Genomic DNA, 12786 nt, shown 5'->3' with positions numbered 1-12786 from the left:
GCCATTGCAGCAAAGGAAACTTAACTGTCTTAAAAGCAAAACAATTCACTGTTGTGTGTGTAGGAGTGGCACAGGGCTTTCTCGTTGTTGTTGCCTTAGACAAATTAAAATTCTGTGCCCGCTCTCAATGATCCACTGAGTAGTGTTAACAATAGCACAATAAATAACTGAGTAGGATGTTTTTACTGCCTGCCACTTCTTTATTTCCTCCCCGTTACAAATTTGTTGGAGCTCAACTGCTGTGACCTCAGCTAAAGGAAGCTCCTCTGACAGTGGGATAGGTTTAAACAAAGGCACTCCTAAGCCGTCCCTGGGTATCTCCTCTGAACAGTTCAGACAGCAACTCATTCTCTCTTCCCAAGACAATTGCATAAGTGAAGCAGGTTTGCACCCTGGACAAATGCTTAGTTTGCCACTTTGGGCCTGGACTTGTATACATGGCTTATTACTTACTTGTCAAGTGCAATAGCATTAAACAATCATTAAGGTAAAGGGGCCCCTGACCATTAGGTCCAGTCGTGACCGACTCTGGGGTTGTAGCGCTCATCTCGCTTTATTGGCCGAGGGAGCCGGGGTACAGCTTCCGGGTCATGTGGCCAGCAGGACTAAGCCGCTTCTGGCGAACCAGAGCAGCACACGGAAACGCCGTTTACCTTCCCACCAGAGCGGTACCTATTTATCTACTTGCACTTTGCTAGGTTGGCAGGAGCAGGGACCGAGCAACGGGCGCTCACCTCGTCACGGGGATTCGAACCGCCAACCTTCTGATCAGCAAGTCCTAGGCTCTGTAGTTTAACCCACAGCGCCACCCGCGTCCCTTAAACAATCATTACTAGGCAGGTAATTAAAATGTGCGTTTTTAAGGCATTTGTTTAGAAGGACAGTAAGTTCTGGACTTTAAGGACGAAAGAAAATGAGCTGACTGAAAGACATATTCAGCAATGCTTGGTTTGTTTTTTGTAGATCAGAGCAGATACTAAAATAATAATAACAACAAAAGCGATTAAGCAAACAATTTTTCAGTTTTTCACACGTTTCAGTTTTTTATCACAAGGCTGCAGGATAAGTTTGGTCAGCTACCTCACCCTGCCTAATGGTAGGGCTCCTCTATCAACTTTGCCTTGATAGAGCCATCATGATTTTGAGTGATGTCCCACTCTACACAAACTTGCAGAACAATGAGTTCCTGCTACCCAGGGAACAGATCCTCCCTTGGAGGGTCATCTAAACTTTTGTGACCATGAGAAAGAAAGAAAAAAGAAGAAGAAATGAAACACTCGAACGATGAGAGATGAATTCAAAGCAGCTTCTGAATGTAAAGTGCTTGGGAAATGAAAGCTACAAAATAGTATTTTTTCCCCTTTTCATTTTCACATAATCCAGGAGGCAATGAAAAGAGGTTACCTGTGATACTGGATACCCTGGAAACATCTTGAGGCTGAGTAGAGCGGTTTCGACTCTGTTCCCTCCGCCTGTTGGAGGCTGACCTAGCCGTCCGAACGTGAACCTCACTCACTTTGAAAAAAGCCACCATGAAAGGCTGTTTGTCATAAGGGCCATCCCGACCTATTAGTCCTGCTTCTCTAGGGTTTATACCGAGACCTATAAATTTAAAAAAAAAAAGTGGTGTGTCATATAAAGAGCACAGTGTTTCTGAATAGCTCTTTTGAGCAATGCAGCTGCTTTCCTACAACTAATGTTCTTCTGACCCCCCTCTTTAGTTTCCCCCTCTCTCCTCCTCCTCTATAGCTGATATCATAGGATACTCTCATTTTCAGTAAAAACTTCGCAAGCTTCTTTAAGGCTCCAAAGGCCGCAAGTATACACAAGTGCTGTAAGAGGTACTTCACTCTGCAAATTTGCAAATTTAGGAGGAAATGAGTGGACAATATTTAGGAACAGGTCAGGGTTATGTGTACTCCATATAAAAAATAATGACAACTCTGGGACCTGTGCAAAAATGGCAAATTAATCAAATTCAACAAAAATTATTTTATCTCACAACTCTTCTTATCTCGTAGCGTTTATTCTGGAGGGTTTATTATTTTGAACCATCTGTTCTAATTGCTTTAGCAATGGGGATGAGTGATGATCCTTCTCCACTCTCCAATTACCGGGCTTCAGAAAGCAATTGTGAGCCAGACTAGATGCTGAGTATAAAGGCAGCTTTGCATAGGAGCCAAATCCTAGGGGCTGAGGTCCCTTTGCACCCCTTAAGTAAAACATTTGAGCCCTCCCTCCCCCCCAGTTAATGGACAATGCCATTCAAATGGTGTGTGTGCTGTGTCTTGTGATTGATTATGTGGGGCAAGGTGTTATGTATTCAGTGGTCTGTGTTTGCCTGAGCTTGAGTCTGAACTAAGGATTCTGAGTTTCTATGTTCTGTTTCCATACATGGTGTTCAATCACAGAACATTTCAGGATTAGGGTCTCTGTCATTGGCCCTTGAACTCTGAGTCTTGATTCGCAGCTTGGAAGTTTAGACAGCCAATCACGGTGGGAGTGGGAGTGGCTCAAACTTCAGAAATGTATATAAGCAGTTTCTTTGCCCCCGTTTCCCAGTTATGTACCGTATTTTTTGCTCTATAAGACTCACTTTTTCCCTCCTAAAAAGTAAGGGGAAATGTGTGTGCGTCTTATGTAGTGAATGCAGGCTGTGCAGCTATCCCAGAAGCCAGAACAGCAAGAGGGATTACTGCTTTCACTGTGCAGCAATCCCTCTTGCTGTTCTGGAATCTGAGATTCAGAATTATTTTTTTCTTGTTTTCCTTCTCCAAAAACTAGGTGCGTCTTGTGGTCTGGTGCGTCTTATAGAGCGAAAAATACGGTAGTTCAATAAAGGTTATTGCTGTTATCGCTGTGTCTTGCCTCATGGCAATCCACCTACACTTCACAGGGCTTACCCGCCCCCCACTTCCAATATTTGATTCAAGTTGGTACCCTTGTAGCTTCATATGCTCTACTGAATTCCACCAGAAAGTGAAATATATTATGTCAAATTCTGGGGCTCCAAAGGCCCCAAATTATCTGTGGCATGTTGCAAAAGGGAAGCATGAGAGGAGAACTCCCCAAAATTTAGCACAAGTTCCTCTCTGTAGCTGCATCAGGAAAAGAGGTTGAAACACTGAGGAAATGTTATGCACTGAGGCATTTCATCAGCAGACAAGTAAACAGAAGGCCTCTTGGTCCAGTTGAAAGATACACAAAAATTGAGTTGAAATTGAGGAGTTCACATCACCCTCCCAGAAGACACTTCCACACAGAGACCTGTGGGTATTATTTATATTTAAGAAAAACCTTGCTGTAAGCACCTTCCCCAACCCCCCGCATCCAGAAGTCAGGCATTCCCAAAATTTCACAGCCACAGACATAGGGCATGCAGCCTAGAGAGAGCAGCTTTCCAATATGTGCAGTTGGATCCAGACCCCGACCATCACATCACAGCTGTGTGCTTGGCTACATTAGCCAGATCATCACATCACAGCTGAACACTATAAACAGAGCTTCCAATTAATGACTAGGACATTGGCCAGATGTTTAAAGTATGTTGGCCTGTTACCTACCGTCCCTGGTCACCACGCTCATCTGGAGTCCCAAGTTATGCTGAGGGTTTATCACCCACATGTTGCTGGTGGCAGTGATGTCAAACTCCAGCCAGCCTTCTTCGGAGGCCCATACTGCTCTGGTGTCCAGCAAAAACAGATCTGAATCTCTGAAGAAGAAGAAATGGGAGGGTGGGAGGGAGGAGAGGAGAGCATTTTACTATTATTCTGGTCCAAATTTCCCATTTGCTTTCACAGCTTCTTAGCTAGCAGGAGGCAATGTTAGAAACACTTCTCAGCTGTCACTATAAATTTAAACACAGCCTTAAATCCTGATTTTACATGCATTCAACTGTTCCCTGCACAATCATCATCATCATCATCATATTAATATGCCACTCATCAAAGGAAAGAAGTATCCAGTCTCTTCTTAATTCGTTTCCTCATTCTCTGATTTCCTCTACACCAGGCCATGGGCCTAACTGGGCCTGCCAGGCCTCTTAAGTTGTCCCACAAGGCTGTTTGGGAAAACCATACACACCTGGCCAATCACGTGTTGTCATCAGATGCTAGGCAAGGGACAGTTAAAAGGATCTCTTATCCCCAAACTAAGCACCACAGAGCTGTGCTTTCCTGCACTCCCCTACCAATACACCACCATACAAAACTCAGTGAGAACTGAACCACTGAGAACTGAACCATTTGCAGAACTGAACAACACTTGCATATTCCAGCCTGTTGCTTTCTCTTCAGGAGTTTGAAATGTGTGTTTGCAGAGGGAAACATATTTGGAACTGAGGAGGTTATGATTTTTTAATTTTTTTTTACAAAGCATAGAAATGGCACATGGAAAAAGTGTTACGCTCACACACACACAAGCAAATTCTCCTCGCCAGATCAAGGAGCAATCACACTTTTGTTACGTATGCGTGTGTGTGTTTTGTTTTAGAAATGTGAAGCTAAACCCTACAATGAAGACAATGACCCTAGTTTAAGAGCCACTCTGCAAAATGACGAAATGTTTATACAAAGGGGCGATAAGGGAGTCTCTGAATTGGAGGGAACATTTTTTCCTCATGGGAAGATAGAACTTGATAAAAACTTTTTTTTTTACCCAAAGTCATCGTTTCTACGTCCATTCACACAAGCATACAGCTTATCGGGAGCAATGTGTCAGTGGCCTGACACATCAATCTGCTGTTTGAGTCTGTTAGCCCAAATTCAGTGGACTTACATGATGGCATTGGGAAATCCTATACGTACAGGAATGCCACAACCTGTCCCACTAATACTTACGGTTTTCAAACACTAATTCGCACAAAATGTGTTATTCCCTGTTCACTGGCTTACCACTAAAAGCCAGATGGATTAAATTAACATTTAAATCACCAATGGAGATGACTCATAGAAATCTTCACACAGCAAAGTCCGTTCTGCACTTTGAACCACCTTTCAGCAGCTCTGAATATTTAGACCTTAAGTTCGAAACTCCACCACTTTAGCCACAAGAGCAGCTGCTATGTATTTACAAAATGACTGAAAGCTCTGCCTTTTCAAGTCAGGTGCAGATACACAGTTTCCAAACTGATTTCCAAAACAGCAAACAGGTCCCTGAGGGACTCGTGGTAAACTTTCTTAAGTACACTGACTCCTTCCCAATTCAGGTGTAAATACACACATTCTGCAAGCTGGTCCCCAAGCAGAAACACAACCCCCACCCCCGAGACCCACACCTGTTTGTTTGCAGTAGAATACAAACTAGAGGAGAAACCGGACCACACATACTCTAAAAACTATGCCGCTCTTTTCTGAAACAGCTGGCAGCATGCTGTGTTTTTCATGCCCGATTTCCACTCCTCATGACGACCTGGCCTAACCTTTCTTCATCACCTGCAATACAGAAGAATTGTCCTCTTGCTAAGAAAGATCCATCCATTCATAGAACCTTGTCTTGGTTCCTCCTCAAAAAAATAATCCTAAGAACTGTAATTTTACCCCTCAAAGAGCTTCAATCTCCAGCACCCTTAAACCACAGTTCCCAGGATTCTTTGGGGGAAGCCATCTAATTTAAACATAGTGTGTTGAGGAGACATGTTTAGATGGCAAACCGTAGAGTTGGAAGGGACCCCAAGGGTCATCGAGACCAACCCCCTGCAACGCAGGAGTCTTTGGCCCAACACGGGACTCAAGTCCACAACCATGAGATTTGAGAGTCTTAAATCTGAGCCATCTCCATTCACAAAGAAACACAATTCAGATTTTGCTCGCCAGGAGCCGTTCACAGCATATATGGGTTCGCATCCCCTTCCCACGCAATCTTAGCCTAACCTACTTTACAGGCTTGTTGTAGCGATAAGAGTGTGTGACTAGCCCTCCCCGATTTATTACATTGGAGTAGAAGAGACATCTCATTAATGACTGGAGAAAGGCCAAAGAACGTTGGATATCTGCTTGGGAGGTTTCTGACGCAGTATTAATTCAGCAAGGAGCCAGGAGTGAAACCGAAAGTAGACTGACCAGCTAGCTGAATCAAATTATATTGCTATGAGGGGCGGGGGGGTAAACCTCTAACATTTTACTCTATGATAGTTGTACTTCCAGTTTACTTGGTAACCCCCCCGCTGCCGCCGTCCACCTGGGAAAAGCTAATGTTTGAATAGCAGCTGGTTAAGGAACAACACTGGGCAGACGCCACGATTTGATTTTATCTGGACTATTTGCCAACATGGCAACTACCTGCAGTGGAAGTCTCCTGGACTGATTCGGCAGAAACACCAGTTTGTGAAAAGAGGATGTGAATTTACAGAGGGGAATCCTGGTCTACAGATTTGGACTATAAAGAAGAAGAGTAAATACATAAAATCCACACAGAAACATTTTATTTGGACTTAAACTCACTTGCAGAATGAATGCAGAGGCTGTTGAAAATAATGAAGGATTAACATCAGAATGTATTAAGGGAATTATTGTAATACTTCGAAATGCAGTAGACCTATGAGATTATTAGGATTCCCTCCGATCTCGAAGCATGGGAAGTCAGCTAAAAAATAATAATAATTTATAATTAGGCATAATATTGGGGTTGTTTATTGGATAATTTGTATAATTTTGAATATATAATTTGGTTTGATTGGAAAATTTTAATACAGTGGTACCTTGGGTTAAGTACTTAACTCGTTCCGGGGGTCCGTTCTTAACCTGAAACTGTTCTTAACCTGAAGCACCACTTTAGGTAATAGGGCCTCCCATTGCCGCCACCACACGATTTCTGTTCTCATCCTGAAGCAAAGTTCTTAACCCGAGGTACTATTTCTGGGTTAGCAGAGTCTATAACCTGAAGCGTATGTAACCTGAAGCGTATGTAACCCGAGGTACCACTGTAATATGAGTGTGTGACTAGCCCAATGTCATCTGCTGAGCTCCATGATTGACTCAGGATGTGAACCAGATCTCTTCAGTTCTAGCCTGGGCATTTTAATGCTGCTATACTACTCAATCAAAGAGAATATGGGAGAACAGCTTCTTGGGCATTGCCTACATACATATGTTTATGTACGTATGTATTTGTGTGTGTACACACAATACACACAATGTTTTTATTCTTCAGTAAACCCCTTCAAGAATAAATAAGGCCATCAAACACATGAGCTAGAAAAAAAGAAAGCAGTGACCAGGACTACCTAAGCAATATGGACTCTGTTGCTGACACAGAAATCATTTATTTCTGGAATTTCTATCCCACAAGGCTCTTGAGAACGGAAAAATTAGCTTCAGCTTTTCGAGGAAGAATGTCCATTTGCTATTTTATAAATATCGCCTCTGAGCTACTATTCTTAAACAGATACGTCCTGACACCTATTTAGAGCATTTGCAGGACAAGCACTTTTGCAACTGAAAATGACATTTCCCATGAAATCTAAACATTTCTTTTACTATAAAACTAAAACTTCTTTCTTTGGGCAAGAAGCTGGAAGATTTTAATTCATTCTAATCATTTATCTCAGCACCGATTATATTATAGAAATTTACGTAATTGGTGAAGTAGCTACTGGTTTTGCTTCTATATTACTGAGGCAGCCAGATTAAAATAATTTTTCCTCTCTTCCTTGAGCACACATCACACCATGGAGCACTGCCACAGCAAAACATCAGAGCTATAAAAAGCTATATTTCATATATACGTGTTTTTTTCTCAACATTGCCTACTTTCCTACACTCTCTATCCAGCCCTTCAGTTATGTATTTTTTCAACCAGGCATAAATATCCCTGAAAATGCAGTGAGAACAAACAGAACACTTTCTTCAAGCCATTGAATTTCAGACAGGGTCCTCTTATTTTAATTATGGTTCTGAGGACCACAGTTTTTGGCCTGTCTTCAAAGGTCAGCATTACTCAGGTTCTTAACAGGACTATTACACATCAGCAGCCATTTACTGAGCCATTAATTATCCCAAACTCACTAAAAGGTTCTTCATGCCGAACTTCTTCTTTTTTCGTTTGTTTACTATTCTTCAACAACACGTTGACATAGCAGTCTAGACTGAGCACAGTGGTCACCACAGGAAGGATATTTTTTTAAACTTAAGTTATGAGAGCGTTTGTGGGCACAGGCTACTACTCTGCATTTAAATGCAAGCCGTATATATTAGTATATCCTTCCTGAGTTGGGTGAAATCTTTGACCTGCGCCCGGATTTTTCTGGACGTTTTACCGATTTCAGCGCGGACACTGCTGCCGACTGCGGTATTCTGAATATATCTGGGAAATCCCGGACGTACTGCAACCCTATTTTGGATTAGAAACTCAGGCACTGGTTTGGCTCAATTTCCTGTTGGGATGGGGGGAATTTAATACTGTTAAAATTTAATACTGTTAATACTGCAGGGACCAAGCAACAGGAGCTCACCCCGTCGTGGGGATTCGAACCGCCGACCTTCTGATCAGCAAGTCCTAGGCTCTGTAGTTTAACCCACAGTGCCACCCGCATCCCTTACTCACCCTACTGTTAATCAGCATTAAATATAATAAATATAATTATAATATGTGGTGCAGTAGAGTAAAGAAATAGCAACAGTAGAGTTCCACCCTTTCTTCTATATTTACTTCTGCAACAACCTATACACAAGCACCAGGCCGCCTTTAATAAACAGTTCCCGTGCAAAAAGAGCAAGACAAACACTACCCATTGAGATGGAGTATCTCCCTTTGATCATCATCTCATGCCACAGACTTGTGGTTTTTAATAGACTACTTGTTTGGACAGTGTAGGAGGATTTGGGGGGGGGGGAGGGTTGAGGAGGGGTGAGTTAACAGGATATTTACCTTTGAAAAAAATAATCAAGCCCAAGGCTTTATATATTTGATCAGCCACAAAGTTTCAGTCCTGTACTTCTGACCTGACACCTCAAGGGGGTAAAGAAAATTTCAAAGTTTCTTTCTATATTATGTAAACAACCGCTTTCTAAAAATAAATTCCATTTACTTCCCTCTCACTTTAAAGGCCTCCCTCCTTCCAAATGAATTACCTCGTTTCCAGAGAGATCTAACATTCAGCTGCTGTCTTTACCACAAACTCAACACTTTTTTATCTTCTAGTCACAAGGATACTAGCTTCTTGACAATCATGTCTGGAAAATTTACTACAAACCTTTGCATTTGATAATGAACCAGATAAGACATTGGAGAAAGAGAGAGAGATGGAGCCCCATTTTGGCCGTCTGTCAAGGCAGACCCAGGATCTGCCAGGCTATGGTCACTTCCAAGGAGAGCAGATATCAAAGGCCAACATACTTCCCTTATAATCTGCTGCAGATCCTGGTAACTGTTCCAAGTTTCAACCCTCAGTGGCTTGCAAGGGACCATACTTTTGTCTGTAGCCTCACATTCCTACAGTGAAAACAAAAATTTTTTTTTCCTTCCAGTAGCACCTTAAAGACCAACTAAGTTAGTTCTTGGTATGAGCTTTCGTGTGCATGCACACTTCTTCAGATACAGTGTGTATCTGAAGAAGTGTGCATGCACACGAAAGCTCATACCAAGAACTAACTTAGTTGGTCTTTAAGGTGCTACTGGAAGGAAAAAAATTTTTTTGTTTTGACTATGGCAGACCAACACGGCTACCTATCTGTAACTATTCCTACAGTGGTCAGCAGCTTACAGGTGGATCTGTTGTCCCTTAAGGCAAGGATTTGCAGGGTGAATGAGATCTTGAACAGCTGGTGACTGGATTCCCTAGATGAGCCATTCATACAGGTGGTCTATATTACTGTTTTCAGGATTTCAGCCCAACCACAGGCCAGTCTTGAGGCTCCTGCATTGTTGCTCTTTCCTTCAAAGTGTGTAGACTCCATCTGCCTAATTTGGATCAGTGCCTCTCTAGTTGATAAGAGCCAGAGATGCAACATCTTTTGCTTTCCCTGCTCCTAGTCATTCTACCAAACTTCCTTCTACATCTCCAGATTCCTGCATTTTCTATGTGAAACAATTTACACTACCTAATGGCAGGATTACTAGTTGCAGATGCTTCAGAAAACATGGTAGCTCATCCTTTGGACTCTTTTATGACTGGTGCTTCAAAGTCTGCATTGACCTTATATCCTTCTGAATGTATAGTAAAGGGTAAAGGGACCCCTGACCATTAGGTCCAGTCGTGGCTGACTCTGGGGTTGCGGCGCTCATCTCGCTTTATTGGCCGAGGGAGCCGGCGTACAGCTTCCGGGTCATGTGGCCAGCATGACTAAGCCACTTATGGCAAACCAGAGCAGCGCACGGAAACGCTTTTTACCTTCCCGCCAGAGCGGTACCTATTCATCTACTTGCACTTTGACGTGTTTTCGAACTGCTAGGTTGGCAGGAGCTGGGACCGAGCCACAGGAGCTCACCCCGTCTCGGGGATTTGAACCGCCGACCTTCTGGTCGGCAAGTCCTAGGCTCTGTGGTTTAACCCACAGCGCCACCCGCGTCCCGTCTGAATGTATACTTTTGCACAATTTCCCACTCACTTCACTGGGCTGTCACAGGTGTGTTTCCTTTCCTAGCCATTTTACCTTTAATTACTGCCAAATTCAAACAGATTTTTGATGTGGTGCTGACATGGTTTAGGCACAAGAAGCTGAAAGTTAGCCTTTAATAGTGCTGTGCTCTTCTTTACTAGATTGTTTTCATAATAATAATAAAAGTTGTTGTTGTTACCTCACCCATCTGGCTGGCTTTTCCCCGTCACTCTGGGCAGCTTCCAGAAGAATATAAAAACATAATACAACATCAAACATTAAAAACTTCCCGATATAGGGCTGCCTTCAGATGTCTTCTAAAAGTTGTGTAGTTCTTTATCTCCTTGACATCTGATGGGAGGGTGTTCCACAGGGAGGACAGTACCACCGAGAAGTAATTATATTACAGTTTAATTATTTTTAAACTATTTTCTCTTATACGTTATAAATATAACAACAACAACAACTGATAATTGTAATTTGTACAGTCTTACACATCCTCCAAACTACTCACAACTTGCTGTATCATGGAAAAACTTCCAATATGAGCTTGGCAGGTGTTTGATAAGCCATTATCTGCGCTTACACTGGTGCATTTTCAACAGTCTTCAAGCAAGAAAGAATTTTTTAAAAAACTGTATTATTTCTACAAATTCCTGTGCCCTAATGATTTAAGAACTGTCATTAAATCAGGGAAGAAATAACTCATGGGGAAAGAGGTAAGAGAATGTTGTGGTTTCAACTTAGATGGTTCCTCTTGAAATAAGGTCAAATGTTACCATCATTTTCTTTTACTAGGGTTATTGCCTTCACAAACAATTGAAGAAAAGCTGTGTAATTTTCTCCAAGGGATGCTAAGGTTGGCCAGAAACCTGACCTACCTTACAAGAATATCATTAATCTTTCCATTATGTTTTGTTAACAATGCCAGCGGTTTTCGTAATGATAAAATGTGGTCTGCAATGATGATGTGATTTAAAACCACTACCACAACTTTCCCCCTGTATTATTATTATTTTTAAGAGCCCTAAAAGATGGAAAAGGAAGCTTCATTCTGACTATTCATTAAGACTTTTAAAACCCTCCTTTTTTAAAAAAGAAAAGATGTGCCTAAATTACATTAGGCTGAATGAATTTTATAATACCGTAACAATTCCACAAGCACTATTTCTACTTTTGTGTTGCCTTAAATAGTAGCAATACAATAATGTTCCCCTAAGACACCTTGCTAGTTTAAGAAGTACTTTGGACATGCATTTAAATGACGATACATTCAAAAGTTATATTCAAGTAATTCAAACAGCACAGCAGCTCGTTAAGGTAATGGGTTAGATCAACATTGTGCCCAACTCCATCTGCTTTTGGACTACAATTCCCATCATCCCTGACCACTAGGTGCTGCTAGCTAGGGTCCCTAGCTGTTTTTGGACTACAACTCCCATCATCCCTAGCCTAGGGATGATGGGAGTTGTAATCCAAAAACAGCTGGAGACCCAAGTTTGGGAAACACTGGATTAGATGATCTTATCTATTTGCCACTTCCCCATTAGGTAATTCTATCTCTGCAAAATCATTACAAGTCAAGGTTTTGCCTAATAAGCCCCAATCTATATGCAAAATTAATTTTTTTATGATACCTCATAAAATAAACTAAGTATCAAGTACCAATGTGATAAATAAGTAAATACAATTCAGAGGTGCCTGACTCTTGGCCATCTCTACAACATGGCAGAGAAGGGTTTGGCAAAAGAGGTCTTTTTTTTAATGTTCCCCAACTTAAATTTTGTCCATGGAGTTTTCTTGGCAGGGATACTGGAGTGGCTTGCTGGTTCCTCCTCCAGGTGGATCACATTTGGTCTTAACTCTCCACTATGACCTGTCCATCTTGGGTGCCCTGCTCGGCATAGTTCATAGCTTCTCTGAGTTATTCAAGCCCCTTCGCCACGGCAAGGCAGTGATCCGAATAGTTAAAGCTATGGTTTTCCCAGTAGTGATGTATGTAGTGAGAGCTGGACCATAAAGAAGGCTGATCACCGAAGAATTGATGCTTTTGAATTATAGTGCTGGAGGAGACTCTTGAAAGAAGATCAAACCTATCCATTCTGAAGGAAATCAGCCCTGAGTGCTCACTGGAAGGACAGATCCTAAAGCTGAGACTCCAATACTTTGGCCACCTCATGAGAAGAGAAGACTCCCTGGAAAAGACCCTGATGTTGGGAAAGATGGAGAGCACAAGGAGAAGGGGACGACA

At 42.1% G+C, this 12786-nt stretch overlaps 1 protein-coding gene across 1 annotated transcript in view; it reads right to left on the bottom strand.

The window, feature by feature from the left end:
* Positions 1-12786, bottom strand: part of BMP6 (bone morphogenetic protein 6) — an 89120-nt gene that overhangs the window by 6730 nt on the left and 69604 nt on the right. Inside the window, exons 3-4 of the mRNA XM_083623927.1 lie at positions 3564-3712; positions 1405-1602 (exon numbers count right to left, since the gene is read on the bottom strand). Of these exons, the coding sequence (XP_083480053.1) occupies positions 1405-1602; positions 3564-3712 (347 nt within the window). The remainder of the gene's footprint in view (positions 1-1404; positions 1603-3563; positions 3713-12786) is intronic.

Source organism: Podarcis filfolensis, assembly GCF_964270895.1.
Source record: "Podarcis filfolensis genome assembly, chromosome: 7".
Classification (NCBI taxonomy): Eukaryota; Metazoa; Chordata; class Lepidosauria; order Squamata; family Lacertidae; genus Podarcis; species Podarcis filfolensis.
This window is presented reverse-complemented; position numbering and strand designations above follow the sequence as displayed.